Here is an 18,252-nt window from a genome sequence, read left to right on the forward strand (position 1 = left end):
ACCTGTTAGAAAGGGCTGATTTCTGGGCATGCTGAATGGGCTAGAATGATGCTTATCAGTGAGATTTGCCAGATGATCCCTGCGACCCCTCGTTATGTCTACACGGATGAAAAAAAACTTGTGTTTCATAGTGCAGTTCATCATAGTCCAAAATGAAGGTGACACGTGCTCCTCTTGGACGCCTAGTGGACTCAAAAAAGAAGTTGACTCATGACCTCTCTGAACCTCCTTTGCAACCCTCAGTGGTGTCACTACCAACCACTTTAGAAACACTGGGCTAGATAGAGTGTGCACATGAGAATGATGGATTGTTCAGAATGGTAAAGTTATGCTCTAGTGGTTTGTGTGACAGGAACAAAGATGTGGTTAAAGTAGAAGTCTGGTAAAATGTTAAGTTACTCTTCCAAGTATTTAACTGTAGAGGAAATAACAAACAAGTATGATTGGATTAAACAAACTTAAGTTTCTGATGAGACTTCATTTGGGAAATTACATGCGAGTACAATTTCACACCCTGTATTAACATGTTGAAAAGAGCTGAGAGATGGACTACTACGATTAATAGATACATTCCAGCAACTAATGTACTTAAATCAGTAGTTTTCTGGATGTTTACAGTACATAGCATGTTCTGTATACTGTAGTTCAAGTCAGAGAATTTACTTTTAGTATTGAGATAAATATTTAGGAGTATTTGTAAATTAGCTTGTGGAAAACTTTCCTGTGGGTGGAGGTGGGATGATGGAATAGAATTTTAAGAGAGAAACTGATGAATTATTAAAAACAAAAAGATGGGATATAAACTGGTTTTCTTCAGGAGTGGATGTGTAAGAACAGATTTTAAATCTGTATTGGTACACTATTATCCATATGCTATATTTTTAAAGTAAGATAGTAAAAAATGGAGCAACATGTAATAATAACAATTTTAATTTTTCCTTTATAAAAATCTTTAGGTGCACTATCTTCGAAATTTGTTATTACTATGAGTAGAACTTGTATAATGAGTTAACAATCGTTACTTTGGATTCTGAGAAGAGGTTTAGAGTTTTGTAACTGTTAAACTGTGGAAACCTAGATGCATTCTGCATGTAGAATCTTATCTTTTTCATTACTTATAAACTGGTGAAAAGTTTTCCCTTGTGATTTCGCTGGTGCTTTTAGATTAAATTATTTGAATCTCTTGTTATTTGGATGTATGGTTTACGTGAAATGTTACATATGAGGTGGCTTAAATTAGCAGTAGTTCTTCAGATGGAAGCTAATAGGCTAAAGTTTTGATTTCCATTTGTACTTTTTGTTGCTGGTAGTAAGATATGCACTGTCTTGGTTAATTATGAATTTAAATATGATAATCTTTTAATATAAGGCTTTAAATCTTTTTAGCCTGCATTTGTAAAACATTTTGTAGTTTTTATTCAAATTAAAATTGAGTGTCGGAGTTTTGTTATAGTTTTCAACAACCAAACCAGCAATGTATATAACCTGGAGTAATGATTGTTCACATGGAGAACACTTGATTTTTTAGGTAGTTAACAACTGTGCTTTGCTGTTTTGTAACATGTACTTTTATCAGCATGTGTTAAAGCTCTGGTCAGCTGTTAATATTCTAATTTACTCTTATATGTGAACATATTTATTATTTCCACAAGTAATGTTATTGTCTTATTGTTTAGCTCTGTGCCAGCAATTTATAGTAAATATTTTTTCTTAATGATATTGAAGTAAAGTTATAAAATGATCACTATATTTATAGTAAAATCACTTTTTGCTCATGTTTAGTGTTTACAACAATGTATTTACTCACAAACAAACAGAGCTTTCATTCTGCCCTAATATTTTCAGATTCCTTTTTCTATAAAAATGATGAAGTTGCAGAGACTCAAGTTACAAAGTGTTCGACACTTCTGTGATAGCATCCAAGCACAAGGTTCCTTGAAGAAATGTAAAGCACTGAAGACTGACAAAAAACCTGTAGTTTATCCATCACTTTCAAAGGAAAAGCATGAGGTATGTAATCCTTCTAAAGACACAATTCACACACTGAAGAATGACAAAAAACCTGTAGTTTTTCTGTCACTTTCAAAGGAAAACCATGAGGTATGTAATCCTTCTAAAGACACAATTCACACACTGAAGATTGACAGAAAACCTGTAGTTTTTCCATCACTTTCAAAGGAAAACCATGAGGTATGCAATCCTTCTAAAGACACAATTCACACACTGAAGATTGACAGAAAATCTGTAGTTTTTCCATCACTTTCAAAGGAAAACCATGAGGTATGCAATCCTTCTAAAGACACAATTCACACACTGAAGATTGATAGAAAACCTGTAGTTTTTCCATCACTTTTAAAGGAAAAGCATGAGGTATGCAATCCTTCTAAAGACACAATTCACACACTGAAGATTGATAAAAAACCTGTAGTTTTTCCGTCACTTTCAAAGGAAAAGCATGAGATATGCAATCCTTCTAAAGACACAATTCACACACTGAAGATTGATAAAAAACCTGTAGTTTTTCCATCACTTTCAAAGGAAAAGCATGAGATATGCAATCCTTCTAAAGACACAATTCACACACTAAAGTACCGATAATTGATAAGAGTAGCATAATAAACAATCCGAAGACATTTTTCTCTTGTTGATGTGTCATTATAAAGCAGTAGTAACATAATCAGTTACCATAACAGTTGTGTATCTTTACGTGAAATTAATACAAAACAAACTGTAATCAGTAATTTTAATGGTTTCTTTAGATACTGTCTTTTAAAATTCTACTTAATACTAGTTAAAAATATACAAAATTTGATGAAACAGCATCAAATGTATTCCTGAAATCTAAGGTAAGAATATCTAGACAATGGAAGGACAGATAGCAAACGTTTCAAGAAAAAAGTTCAATTGAAAGGATTATCCATCTTCAAGAAAGCATTTTACTAAGCATTATGGTCAACGTATCTTTTCACGTATCAGGTTGGTCCAACAGACGAGTGTTTCCCAAAGTGGGAGCCATGACCCCTTCCTCTCCTGGAACTTTTATTTATTTATTTTTTTCTGTGGATCCAACAACAAAGATACTGAATTAGTTTTGGTTCCACACAAACAATAAGAAAGTTACATTGAATTAATTCAATGTTAAGAAAGGAGATGTTATTGTTTTTACTATGGCACTGTTTTTCAATCACATTGATAAAGTTATATGTTAGGAAGTTTCTCACATTTTTATTCACATCAAGGGAGCCCCAATCTATAAGTTTGGGGACCACTGCGACTGACCAACACGGAGATTCAGTTAAAGTAAAATGAGGAACGTGTCACACAAACTATGCATTTTGCGATATCTGAAAACGGTGTCAGTGTTCATGTGGACACTGATAAAATAGAGGGATCTCAGAATTTGTGATTGTGTGTTGAACAAAAATTACGTTAGCAATGGAAGAAAATGTTTATTCTTTTTGCTTAAGACTGTATCTGTGTAAAGTCCAAATGTTGAAATATATTTGTCTTATAGAATCTTCAAAGTTTTATTGTACTTCAGAAATACATAAGTGTAAAACAAATGTACTGCATGTTCGGTATCTTAACTCATAGTATACTAAATTTCACTCTTTTAAACCCTAGGTGTTTTGAATATAAGCTTAGTTCTAATTAAAGACAGATCTATAAAGTTTAAACAGTTATTAAGATGGAATTTCAGAGCCCAGATTTGTTGTTTATATCTTCCAGTTGATTGTCTTTTTTTCTTTTTAGGTTTTTATTAAACATGTTTAACAGTATATTTCTGAATAGAGTGAAAATTACTTATGACACATAAATGATTTAGTTGTAAGTAAGGATACTTTTAAGTGACTTAATATAAATTACTCTAAAACTAAACTTTTTGCACTTTAGAATGTCACACTGAGTAACCAGTGGCTATTCATTCTGTAGGTTGTAAATACCATTTTGGCATTAAATGTCAGTCTGCCCTACATAACATGGTTCCACTTGGATCGTAACATGAAGCTTTACTCGTGGGAGAGGAAACTTCTGTACACTGTGACACCTAAAAATAACCTTCAATCTTGCTACAGTGTGGTGAGTTTGATTCTTTTTGAGAACAGTGTTCAAAGAATGTCTTTTTGCATAACACTTAAAATATTTTAATTCAGTTACTGTAAGTTATAAAAGCAAACAAAACTTTGAAATGATACGTGAAATTAAATAATCGTAATATATGTTAGTTTTCAACAACTCAATAGTGAATCACTTGAAGACTTGTGTGAGAAGTTTTAGTAAGTAGAATCTATTTAATTTTTGCCATGACACTCGTGGGTTCAAGTTGAAGCTTGTTACATAAAACTGTTGTTAATCTTAAAGGTGAATTTCACAGAAAAAAGAAACCTTTGCAATCAAAAGAACTACTCATACTGATTAATTTTGCAGGTTCAAATTTTTATAAAAAATATGTGCTAATAAATGAAACATAGAACTTGGTGCAGAAAGAGCCCTTTCTGAACGGCAATCCGAACGTTTTAGTTTTTATGTTTGCTGCTAGGAAAAGTACTGTGACATAATAATTGCCGAACAAATTAACATGGCCAGTGCATACGGAGAAACAGAGGCGGAGTCTGTTTTGACTTTGTGTTCTGAACAATGTCGAGTAGTGCCATATCAATTCAAACCTACTCTGAACGAACCTAGAACAGTTACTTTTGACACAGATCTGACAAGTTCTAGTGTTGAGGACAGTTCCACGAGCGAGAGCAGCGGAACTGTGAGTGATACTGATAGCGCCCAGACCTGTTGCGAGTCGGTCATACCTCCAGTGGAAGAATGGTAAGCCTAAGTCACGACAACAAATATGGTCTGTATTATTTCACGTGCAGTTTTAAGCATCTCGAAACCTGTCTGATGTTTATAAATTATTGGTATTGCAGACTGGGTTTTATTTGTTTATACATTGCCGACTATGGTAACTAATACTCGGCCCTTCCACAATCATTGTACCATCTATTTATGACTCGTAACAAAATGAATTTCAATTATACGTCATAATTCTGTCTATAAAATCACACTAGATGTAGCAGTCTGAATAGTTAATTTAATATTTACCATAAATGTATAATTTATATGACATATTCCATATGTTTGTGCAAGGTGTAGGTGTGGTTTATGCGAGCAGATGCCAACCGGAGAGAGTGCGTTTGTTGTAGCTCATACGACAAGGTGTCAAACCAATTAAAAGTATGTAATCCAAAAAAAGCACTGATAGATTTACATAAAACACCAGCACTGAAAGGAACAAAATGGTCAGTACGCAACAAAGCGTGTTTGGCAACGACTACGTCTTAGTTGTGAAACGTCACGGAAACAGCCGAACAACCGAGAGGAACTTGAGTTCGAGGACTCTCATATTTTGTTTCATTTTTACTTAAAAACTAAAGTGTTTAAAAATATGGCAACCACACAGGAATTATACCTGACCAAAGTACAGTTTCTAAGACAATTATTAAATTTGTTGAAAATTCACCTTTAAGTTGGACAAGGTTGCTTGTACTATTTTTATACATTCTGTAAAGCCTCTCTGTTTTTGTTTCATTTTTCCTCTGATTGTTAGTTGTCTCAGATTTTTGAACAACTAATGTTGTAATGGTCTAAAGCAGGGGAGGGCAGTAATTATTACAGGGAAACCATATTTCTACTATAGTAAATAAATTATCTTAACATCAATTACTGGGAGTCGTGGCTGGATCCATGGGCCATATTTTCCCCATTCCAGTCTAAAGCCATTGAAACTTGTAGTAGTATTATTATACTATTTTTTAAAATATATTTCTTTTATTTGTATTTGACATGATACCTTTGTATTTTGGGTTTTTTTGGTGTTGAACCATAGAATACTGGTTGCCCTAAAAGATAAGTGCATGACATGTGTTATTATTCTCTGGAACTCATTCTATCCTACTCTGTCACAAAAGATCCCAATTAAATTATGCTTTAACTTTGAAGCAAATTTTTTAAAGAACATTTTTAATCAGTTTATATCTAACTATTATCTGTCAATGGATCCTCCTATAAACTGTACACCTTATGTCAGTCATAATAGTTCATAATATAGTATAGTTTGACCATATTCTCAGCTTTTATCTGTCTTTCAGTTCAAAGAACTCTTGAATGTCAGATTTGAATCTTGATTTATATGAAAGGCAGTACTTATAGTAACCTTTTATGAAATAACAAACTTGAAACTATCTTTTGAACTTAAGTGCTTGATTTTTATTCTCAAGTAAACAGAATTCTTGTGCTCCATAATTTTTTTTAAATAACCTGAGGAGAGGTTTATAACCTTGACTTATGCTTTCTACTTTTTACAATATTACCTCCTTCAAAGCATTGTAAGATTTGTTTTATAATAATAATTACTCATAAATTGCTGTGTTGAAAAGTTCTGAAGAAAATGTTAGAAATTATAGCTTTCAAGTGATTATTCTCTGAGCACTTTAGGCTAGAGGCAGTATTTTAAACCATATTTAATGTTACCCAAAAGGGTGAAGAACCAATCAGTATTTTAAACCATATTTAATGTAACCAAAAGAGTGAAGAACTAGTCAGTATTTTAAACCATATTTAATGTACCAAAGAGGTGAAGAACCAATCAGTATTTTAAACCATATTTAATGTACCAAAGAGGTGAAGAACCAATCAGTATTTTAAACCTTATTTAATGTAACACAAAAGGGTGAAGAACTAGTCAGTATTTTAAACCATATTTAAGGTACCACATGGGTGAAGAAGCAATCGGTATTTTAAACCATATTTAATGTACCAAAGAGGTGAAGAACCAATCAGTATTTTAAACCATATTTAATGTACCAAAGAGGTTAAGAACCAATCAGTATTTTAAACCATATTTAATGTACCAAAGAGGTGAAGAACCAATCAGTATTTTAAACCTCTTTCTAAACTGTTAGTAAATGTTGTTGGTTACTGAGCCCATAATAATATATGAGATAAGTTTTTTTTAAAACTATAGTATCATCAATATTGCTCTTAAACCAATTATTTGCTACTGGAGTTCCAAGTGTATGTTACATAAAACTCAGTGATTTCATCCAATTCTTTTGCCAGTTATAAATAAATTTGAGTATTCAATACTCGTGCTCAGTCCATCAGAAATGATCAGACAAGTATTACCCTAGTTTGCCCTAAACCCACATTTCATGATGACGAGAAACCCACTTGAAGTGAAGATTTATTCTTGAGACAGCTGGAATGGGTTCGTTCTAACTGAAATAAGTTTTGTAAAGTCAAGCTTGATCTACAAAGAGGCAGAAAGGTGCAGTCAAGACAATCAAACATTGGTAAATTCCTTTCTGAGTCGATCAGTATTATATCTTTCATGAAATGAAATTATACAGCATTCAGAGAATTGTTATTAAAAATCAGTTAGGTGAACAGCTTATAATATTTTGGAAAGCCAGTTCAGTTTGATGCCACTGTTTTCCAAGAATGGCTTTTATGTCATGTTGCTTAGCAATAGAAGTATAATCTAATTTTGTTATTTGTTCATGTACTGAAAATAAAAAAATTAAATATTTTGACAAGAAAGCTGGTAGAGTATTTTTGATTTTCCGATATGCCAGTCTCTGTTGATTAAAGAGTTTTTTTTTCAATTGGAAATGTTAGCTACACAACAGAAAATAGCTTGTGAAACAATTTAAGTTTGTAAGTAAATTGTTATTTTTACTTTTGTGATAAATTTTATGAACTTGGCTCAAGGTTTGGTGATCATACACTATACTTTAGGCTCATTGTAACAACACTTACTACACTTATAGAGTTTCATGGCCCTTTTCCCACCACCTTTCTAAAGTTGTAAAGAGCAGACAGTAATCAAACTGTTCTGCCAGGGTGCTTCCTCTTTTGAGAAATCAAGTGTGACATGACATCCACTGACTTTTATATAGGTTAGACGATGCAATAGTTTGACCTCATTGGTGGTTAGTTAATGAAAATATTTTTTGTTGACATTTAATCAGTTTCAGAGTCAACTTTAATCAAAAGTTGACCACTACTGCTTCGCAAAGTAAGGGCTTCAATATTTGATGTAATAACTAGACAGTCATTTTGGTTGCAACTCTTAACATAGTATAAACTGTGGACAACTAGGGACTACTTTATGGGACTACTTGATTCCTTAAGGCTGCCCTTTCACTCACATACTTGAGAAAAGTAAAAATGTAAACCCATCATTTTTTTCTACTTTTCAAGACATGATCAGTTTCTCTTAACTTCTGAGAAGTGTTCACCTCTATTAGTGCTGATATTTTGCCATTAAATAAGTTAGTTATTCTGTTTAAAAAAATAAAACTGTTTTATCTGGAGTCTAGACTGCTTTTTCATATCTTAAATTTTCATTATCTTGTCTTATCTTCAGAAGATAGTGCAAATAAATTGGAGGCTTCCTTCCTATTTGCCTTCCAGATAATCTTGTAAACTTTAGTAAAATTACTACTGACTTTCCTTTTCTCTTTAGAAAGTGAGTGATCTTATGTTATCTGTAGGATATTGTGGATTCATCATAGTAACCCTGCTGTGAAACCCTTCCAGTAAATTAATTTCTTTTCTTAGTTAAAAAGACTAAAATTGTATACTTGTCTTTCTCTCTCTCTCTCTCTCTCTCTTTTTTTTTTCCTGAGTTGCACTTGAATAAATTATTAATAAAAATGGAAAAGTTTAGGTTTGTAAAAACTATTAAGATTGGGTTTTTATTTATCTTTAAAGCCACTTAGTTCTATTTAATATATTTTTGTAAGGGTGGAGGTTGAGAGTTTCACATAGTAGAAATTTTAGAGAGGTTTTATTTTGACTTTAAGAACACCAAGTGTTACTGCTGTTCCCCAACAGGCTGCAGACAGTAAGTTTTAATACCTTGAGGGTGTAAGCACTCAACTCTGTACCTTTAATTGACTTTCCACAATAGCTGGCTAGTTTAACATCAACTTTAGGATTTTGTTTGATAGATGGGATTTCCCAAATGTGTTCGGGTGGTATTACCACATGGATTATCCATTATGATACCAAGTTGACAACTAGGACTGACAATGGCAATTCTTCTGTAAAACTTATTTTATGTTAAGTTCATTATTTTATAGAGCTGATTTAATCACCTATGAACAATTAATATAATTAATAGTATTAGAGCTATTTATTTAAACACACACACACACAAACTCTGGTTGGCTGGCAAATTCATTAGGATCTCAAATTAACAACGTATTAGATTACATTTTTGCCTGCATAACAATCGCAATTCAGTATGTTGTATAGAATCCACAAGCGGTTGGAAATTGTCCTGAAGAATTTCTCATTCATCTATTAATACTGCATGCAGTTCATTCATTGAGGTAGGCAGAGAATCGTAACAGCAAACGCGTGTTTCAAGTTCATCCCATAGATGTCTATTTGAACTGAGATTCTGGGATTTATGGGTCCATGGGAGACATTTGAAGTCTTCATTATGTTCTCAAACCATGCATGCACAATGGGTGAAAGCATTATTGCCTTAGAAGGAACTGTACCTATCAGGATGGATATGAGTCATTTTTATGCGAATTTGATCCAAAATATCGAGGTAAGCTCTGACGTTCTGCTATTGAAATGGCTGAAGAGCTCTGAGGTATGCTAGAAAGATGTATCTAAAACAATGACTCCACCACCACAGGCATGGACAGTTGGGACCACAAAAGAGAAGTTGAGTTATTCTTGTGCATTTTTCCAAACTGTGCAAAAAATGGTAACGCTTTGTTCATCGTACTGCACCTGTTTCACTAGCCCAATATATATTAGCACTACTCAAAAGGTTTGTTTTTGTTGGTAACCAAGTTAGAGTGTTTAAGCTGTGGTCTTCCACTGCTATAGTCCAGTTGTCACAATGTGTTTTTACAAGGTATGAATGCAAATGACAGTTGGTTTATAGTTCAACTCTACCATCCTATCTATCAGCCTTTCTCTAATTCCTCACACTATGGGTTTGCAGTCAAAATTTCCCATTTATACCAGACATTCAACTTTTTCTTCCATTGCTGATAAAACACAAATGATGGACGTCTAAGGACGTCCTACCAGTAGTACTGTTTTGGCCAATAAGGCATCTGCTGGTTGTGTACCAATAATCATGGTTGTTTTGAATTGTGTAATATATCTGTCTTACCCCTGTATTTGTTTGGCTGGACATGTGCTTGTCCTGGTCATTTATGGTGCTTCACAGACCATTTGATGCATCATGTGATCACTATTGTTTGCACCTGAAGGTCATGTCATTTTAAAGGGTACTTAGGTTCAGGTTAAAAATAGGCTAGCTAGTGTGAGTGTGTACTGTTCTGTTTACCTTTGATGTGATAGGTGTGTATGGTTGTACGATGTTCATATGAGTTTTGATATAAAGGAAATTGAAATTTAGATTTAAAAAATTGATATTTTATTAGCAGTATTTTAAAGGAACAAGTGATGTAAAGAAATGTCACATTTAAAGTGTAAAATTAAGAAGACAATTAAATTGTTAGGTAATAGTTAACACTAATAATTTTGTGAGAAGTAATCTGTGGGTAATGGTTTAATCATCATTAGTTATAAAAAAAACAACATAAATTACAGTAAGACTCCAATACCAAAGTTTCATATATTGTAAAAATCTGTACAATTCTAATACAATTTATTTTTAAGTTAAATATTCTGATTTATTATTGTTCATAATGCAGGAAACTATTGACCTAAATGTTTTGTGTTTAACAAATCAGTGATTTTTTTGTCTTTGGATTAGATAGGTTAAATAAATATAGTTGAGGCTTGTATCAAAGAATCACCTTCCTTCAGAACTTCATTATTTTAAATATATCATTATATGTATTATTTAAAAATGCTGTTTCAGTACATAGATATATCATTTGTACATTAGATATTGTCATATGCATGTTACACTAGAAGTAAATGTATATTTATGTACTGAAACAACATTTTAACATGTTTAATTAAATGACTCTTTACTGGCATTTTATGGTGATTTAAACTTTGCTAACAAGAAGGTGATGGTTTGGGTAACTCCCAGGTGTTGTAACATCAGTAAAAACCATCTTCCAGTTCTAGATCTAATGTAATAACTTAGTTATTCTTGCACAAATAAAATCTAAAAACAGCTAATTCTGTTGCAGTATACTAAAACAGCAGCTTGCAAACTTTAATAGTACCAAAGAAATACTTTTCTCCTAAAGAATTATACTATTATATATAATTACTACAAGTATTTCTAATTTATTGTTCACAAAACTCTGTCCTCTGGTGGCACCAGTGGTGGGCAGAACACAGATAGCCCATGGTGTAACTTTGTGCTCAGCTACAAACACTAAGCTCGAAAACCTACGTTCTTTAACCTGTGCTGCTCCCTCTATCTGTATGAGACACTTCCTTGTAATTATCTGTCATTAGTTTCATTGCTAATTGAAACTGTATACATATTTTGTATTTCTTTCTATTAGTGGGTATGTTTTAATGTACCAACTATTTAAGTTCTAGGAGGTATACTGTCTTCCAGTATGAATGTTTTTTTGGAGTTCTTGTTTTTTATGACCAAAGAAACTAATATGCTTTAAATTTCACTCTTCAAAACTGAGTTTTCAAGCAATATTGACCTGAATTTTTTTTATTGTGAAAAGTGACAGTCTGTACTGTTTTCATGACTTGTGTAGGTGTTTTATTAAAGATCTGAAAAATAGATATACCAATATGAAAACATGTAGCTATTTATGAAATGAATAATTGTTTTTATTGTAATTATAAAACAGTATGTATATAGTACAAAGAAATGCTATCAGATTTGCCAACAGTGATTTTCAGTATTCAAGATTCATATAGCAAAACTGTAGTTTTCTTTGTTCTTCTTGACCAATGAAAGAGTTAGAAATTGCTGTGCAGTAAATGTTCTTAAGTTAACTGTAATGTGTGATAACGTTTCAACACTGAGGAACAAAAGCGTGTGTAAATCTAGCTACTCAGTAGAAAGTTAGTAATCTTTAATTGTACGTTTCTTCTCCAGTTTTTTTGCAACGTCTTCGAAACATTTTTACGTATAGTCATAACACTATGTAACAGAATTTTTACCTTTTTTTGTTCCTGGACAGAAAGTGTTATTTCCCAATTGCTTATGCCTAAAGTAAATGGAAAAGACCTATTTTTCTCTTCAAAGTTAGATTTTGTGACCTGGGAGCGTATAACGAAAACATGATGGGAGATTATATTCGGGGGCTGATACGTGAAAGTGATTTACATTACAGTCGCAAATCTCGAAAAGCTACTCACTTCTAAACATTTATGTAAAACTTTAGTATAAATATATGTAAATCTTGATTCATATGTTGTTTTATTCAGACCTTATGTAAATGAAAATGTTCAAATTTGCCCGTTTTTACATAGAAAATAGGTTAATTTCTAAATTTCAATATCCAGGCCACAAAAGCAAAGTTTGAAGGGAATAATGGCCATTTCCTGTACTTTTACAACATAAGTAATTAATAAATAACACTTACTATCCAGGAACAAAGTTTGTGTTACATAGTGTAATCAAATGTGTTACATATAAATATTTTAGTTTAATGTAATAATTTAAGGTAAGTTTATTGTAACAACCTAACTTTGTTTTCTTAATTTTAGGCAAAATATGCTGTGGAAGTATTACCTAATGCTGATCTGTATGTTACTGAGCAGAAGGTTTCTCGACCCAAACATCTATCTCATGTTCCATTTCTACTAATTCAAGCATCCATAGAATCAATGATATTTTGTATGTTACACAGAGAACAAGAGTGTAATTTTTACAGCATCAAAGACACGACAGTTGCAAGTTTATTCAGCCTTCAGGTAGGAAGTGAACGTGCAAGTGGTCAACACGTAGCAGAAAAAATACTCAACAACTCTAGTGATTACCCCACAATATATGTATCAGATTCTCTACAAGAAGCTTACAGAAAAGAAAGTCGAGTTAACAAAGAATACATGTGCAATGTTCTTCTCCTGGGGATGGCATTTTATGACTGTATTTTTAGCGTAAACAGTTAACTTTTTCCTACAGTAACATGTTTAAATTTTGTACAAGCACTGTCACTGTTGTGAATAAATCTAGGTTTAATTCGTAGCAATAAACATATTTATTATTAATCTGTAATTTGTGAAAAATTTAATAATTAATTCATAAATAATGTCAAAAATTACAGAATGGAAAATGGTAACTCTATATTATTAAGCCTGTAGCTTTCTAGGTAAATAACAACCAAAGTTGAAAGGTCACGAGATGTTTTCTCCAGCAGTCACAACATTTATACGGACGTTATGGAATCAGTCTATCTTTCATAGATATAAAACTTTTTGTTTTACATAAATGTGTATAATATATACATCAGAGAGATGCACACAGAGATTGGTTAAAACTAACAAGTGGATATACCTTTCACTTATAAAATGCATCCTAAACAATGGAATATAGAATTTTTTGATTTTAAATAAAACTACAAATTGCTTCCATAGTTATTTTATTACTTTCACTGTATTAGAGTGTAATCTGAGGGTTGCGGGTTCGCATCCCCGTCGCCAAACATGCTCGCCCTTTCAGCCATGGGGGCGTTATAATGTGATGATCAATCCCACTATTTGTTGGTAAAAGAGTAGCCCAAGAGTTGGCGGTGGGTGGTGATCACTAGTTGCCTTCCCTCTTAATGTCTTACACTGCTAAATTAGGGACGGCTAGCGCAGATAGCCCTCAAGGAGCTTTGTGTGAAATTCAAAACAAACAAACATTTTACTAAATAGATACAAACACCACATAAACTTTGTTTTTAAATTAATTATATCTCACACACACATAGGGTGGACAAAAAGAAGTGTACCCCCTTGAAAATGTTTTTAATTTGTTATATCCTTTATTAGTTAACAGAAAAATATGTAATGCTATATATTTTTAAAATGCACTGGATGAGATCTCTTTAAACGTGATCTCAAATCCTAATATTAACACTGGATGTTGTAAACACCTGAGGTTTTATTTGGTTTCAGTTACATTGTCTCATAAACAGTGTTGAGCACGTGCTGTAGTTTCTTTGATCTTATTCTAATTAACCTACAAAATGATCAGACAAGATTCTGTGGAATAATCTAACGTAATAAATGAAACTCAAGACAACACAAAACAGATTCACAAGTTAATATTTAGTCAACATTCACTGATATTTCAGTACTGCTTCATATCGACGTCACATGTTATCAATATGTTTATACAGACATTCCTGACTGACTGCCATCCTTCTATGAGTACTTCAAAAAGTTCATCTTCCACGTTCAGTTTGTGATATATTGTTAATCGGTTTGACTCGACACATAATTGCCCCGCAGGGGTTCAGCGGTGTTTCTGCGGACTTTAACGCTAAAATCGGGGTTTCGATACCTGTGGTGGGCAGAGCACAGATAGCCCATTGTGTAGCTTTGTGCTTAATTCAAAACAACAACAACAACAATATTATTTAGCCCCCCAGTGGCTCAGCGGTATGTCTGCGGACTTTAACGCTAAAAACCGGGTTTCGATACCCGTGGTGGGCAGAGCACAGATAGCCCATTGTGTAGCTTTGTGCTTAATTCAAAACAACAACAACAACAATATTATTTAGCCCCCCAGTGGCTCAGCGGTATGTCTGCGGACTTTAACGCTAAAAACCGGGTTTCGATACCCGTGGTGGGCAGAGCACAGATAGCCCATTGTGTAGCTTTGTGCTTAATTCAAAACAAAACATAGTTATTCAGTCTTATTGACTCCACAATTACAGATAAACGTATATTGTCATTTTTTTAGGCTAATTGGAATAAAAAGATTTTAGAAACTTCAGTAAGTACACAAAACTGTTTATGAAAATATGTTACGAAAATTGTGAAAAGTTCAGGTATTTATGAAAGCCAGAGTTAAAATTATGATTTGAGACCATGTTTGAAGAGATGTCCTCGAGTGCATTTTAACATGTTTTGTATATTTTATTTTTATCTAATAAAATGTATAACAAATGAAAAACATTATCAAGGGGAACCACTGTGTTTTTGTCCACCCCCTGTATATTAAAGATCGTTTGTTTGTTGAATTTCGTGCAAATGTGGTGAACAAGACTAGAAAAAAAGGTAGCAAATAAACAACTACTGCCATCTTCCGGGCTACTCTTTAACAAAGAACAATAGAATTGTAAAATATCCACAACTGACAAGTTGAGTACGTTCAGCGACGGCTCTCGATCCCACAGATTTAGAGTTCAGAACCCAGCCATTAGGCCATGCTAGACCTTTTATTTAAATAATAAAAAGAATATTTTAAGACAAATGTATTTTAATTGTATACAACAGATGGCCTGGTGTGTAGTTTAAACATAATGTGTTAAACCAAATTTTGTAAACTGTTTCTTATCTCACGTATATTATTATTTTACTTTCAAGAAGAGAATACACACACACACATCACGTAAGTGGTATACAGTTCGAGATATTCACTTCCTTTATTGGGCCCGATATTGCCATGTGGGTTAAGGCGTTCGATTTGTAATTTGAGGGTCGCGAGTTCGAATCCCCCTCGCACCAAGCATGTTCGCCCTTTCAGCCGTGGGGGCGTTGGTAAAAGAGTAGCCCAAGAGTTGGCAGTGGGTGGTGATGACTAGTCGCCTTCTCTCTAGTCTTACACTGCTAAATTAGGGACGGCTGGCGCAGATAGCCCTCGAGTAGCTTTGTACGAAATTAAAAAAAAAAACTTCCATTATTTGGCTAAATAGTTTTAAAGATGTATTGAGGCAGGTTAGCTGTGTTAACATGAAAATCTAGCTTTAAATAGTATATTTTAAAATCAAATGTCATCCATTCACCTCACTTGTGTAGTTACATAAATGTTCTATTATGAAACTCAGCTCTGTCATCGCATTACAACAATTGGATGTGTTATCACTGCGGTTTGATTGTTTTCCGAATTTCGCACGAAGCTGCTCGAGGGTTATCTACGCTGGACGTCCCTAATTTAGGAATGTAAGACTCGAGGGAAGGCAGCTATTTATTACCACCCACTGCTCACTATTGGGTTGCTCTTTTACCAACGAATAATGTGATTCACTATCACATTATAACGTGCCCATGGTTGAAAGGGCAAGAATATTTATATGACACGAATTAGTGTTTGCAACCGTCATATTGCGAATGAAGTGCCTTCATCATTTGGCCATGCGGGGCCTATCAGTTGAGACCTTTCAAGTGACAGATTTGTACTAGAAACTGGAATTTGTTCTTAACCCTAAAGTCACCGATGTGGTTCTTATCGTATCTGTGTATTTAAAGGGTGTAACAACAATCTCCATTTTTAGTGAAAATTTCAAAAACAGTCCTTGGATACTTGTTGACTCCCTAAGTATAGTTTTCTTTAAAAAAATAAAAGTAACACCCATTTATAACTTTCTAATTTCACCCCAGTATCAGTTTTCCAACACATTTCTCAACCATTCACGAGTTGAATTGCATGCGACTCCATAACCGTTGGTTTTTTGAACAGATCATGACATAGCTACATAAACAGGGCTGGGGATAGCTCAACTGGTGACATGCCCAGAAATTAAGACAACAACCACATTGGTACTGACACCCCTAATAACTTGGCAACCGACTATGTTGTTCCATTGCACAAAATACTGTCCGTTTTATAATTACTGCCGAGACCCCTACGATCTATCTTATGTTCAGAACTAATGATTTCACCTGATTTTTGTAGTAATTTATTTTCACCGAGTGGTGTAACAACAACGTAGCATTACTAAATATAACCCAGAGTACAGACCCGAACTGGGTAAGAAAAGAAGTCAATAATTTGAGTTTTAAAAGGTGACGGGTAATTCCCACTATTCGGTCAGGCAACAGTTGGCGGTGGGTGTTGCAGACCAGGTGATTTTATAAATTTTCCTGTGGTAAAAGTAATCGTTTGAGACCCTTCCTCTTCGCCATTGTCGTTTCGTTTCTTCGCCTAAATGTAATTTTGTATTGATTTCTTGGAATTATTTGCCGTTTGTAATATATATGAATATAGGTCATCAGAATTTCAAAAACTTTACATTTTATTATCTCCTTCCACTTGTAAAACTGTTCTCGTTAAAAATAATTGATTTCATTTTTTTTGCCTTTGACTTGATTATTTTTAGTAACATATGAAAATAACCTATTTTTATTTTATTCTAAATACATCTTATGTTCTCGATTAAACAATTTGTATATTTTATCTCAAGATTCCTTCAGCCTGTTGTTTATTTAGGTGCAAAGCTATACAGTGAAGTATTTCTGCTTTGTTCACCCTAGGGAATGGAGCTCCGTATTTTCGCGCTGTAAATCCATAAATTTGCCCACTGGATGACAAATTATTATCAATGTTTATTTAATTTGTTACTGTTTTAAAACAATGTGATTATTATAATTATTATTAGTATTACGTTTGTTTTGTTTTTTGGTATTTCGCGCAAGGCTACACGAGGGCTATCTGCGCTAGCCGTTCCTAATTTCGCAGTGTGAGACCAGAGGGAAGGCAAATAGTCATCACCACCCATCACCAACTCTTGGGCAACTCTTATCAACGAAAAGTGAGATTGACCGAAACATTATAACGCCCTCACGGCAGAAGGGGCTGACATCTTTGGTACGACGGGAATTCGAACCCGCCACCCTCGGATTGGGAAGGGAAACTCAGTGGACTTCCTACACATCGAGCCCTGCCATGGCCAGGTGGATAAGGCACTCGACTCGCAATCCAAGGGTCGTGGGTTCGAATCCCCGTCGTACCAAAGATGCCAGCGCTTTCAGCCGTGGGGGCGTTATAATGTTACAGTTAATCCCACTAAAAATAGGTAAAATAGTAGTCCAAGAGTTGGCGGTGGATGGTGATGACTAGCTGCCTTCCCTCTAGTCTTACACTGCTAAATTAGGGACGGCTAGCGCAGATAGCCCTCGTGTAGCTTTGCGCGAAATTTAAAATAAACAAACAAACCAAACATGCTCGTCCTTTCTTCTGTGAGAGCGTTATAAGTGACGAAATTAAAAAACAAAACACATCGAATAAATGGATAAGCAAGTGGTCGAATGGTTCGATTTCGGCAGTCATTTTAATTGCATAACTTACCCTGACTGAGCACACAATGAAACGAAGAGGAAGGAAAATATGTAAATCTA

General features: G+C 33.8%; 1 protein-coding gene across 1 annotated transcript; it reads left to right on the plus strand.

Moving 5' to 3' along the window:
* Positions 1–1,863: 1,863 nt before the first annotated feature.
* On the plus strand, positions 1,864–13,557 carry LOC143227992 (transcription elongation factor, mitochondrial-like). Its single transcript, XM_076459342.1, has 3 exons — positions 1,864–2,370; positions 3,934–4,080; positions 12,691–13,557. The coding sequence occupies exons 1-3, from the start codon at positions 1,864–1,866 to the stop codon at positions 13,093–13,095; spliced, it is 1,059 nt and encodes a 352-aa protein (XP_076315457.1). The 3' UTR covers positions 13,096–13,557.
* Positions 13,558–18,252: the final 4,695 nt, after the last annotated feature.

The sequence above is a fragment of the Tachypleus tridentatus genome, chromosome 10 (assembly GCF_004210375.1).
Source record: "Tachypleus tridentatus isolate NWPU-2018 chromosome 10, ASM421037v1, whole genome shotgun sequence".
In the NCBI taxonomy this organism is placed as follows: Eukaryota; Metazoa; Arthropoda; class Merostomata; order Xiphosura; family Limulidae; genus Tachypleus; species Tachypleus tridentatus.

What these genes read in the sequence shown, in the direction of transcription:
- LOC143227992 (XM_076459342.1), top strand. Translation starts at nt 1,864, where the DNA reads ATGATGAAGTTGCAGAGACTCAAGTTACAAAGTGTTCGACACTTCTGT. An exon ending in TTTTAAAGGAAAAGCATGAG is followed by an intron (nt 2,371 to 3,933) that starts GTATGCAATCCT and finishes TTCATTCTGTAG; the next exon opens with GTTGTAAATACCATTTTGGC. An exon ending in TTCAATCTTGCTACAGTGTG is followed by an intron (nt 4,081 to 12,690) that starts GTGAGTTTGATT and finishes TCTTAATTTTAG; the next exon opens with GCAAAATATGCTGTGGAAGT.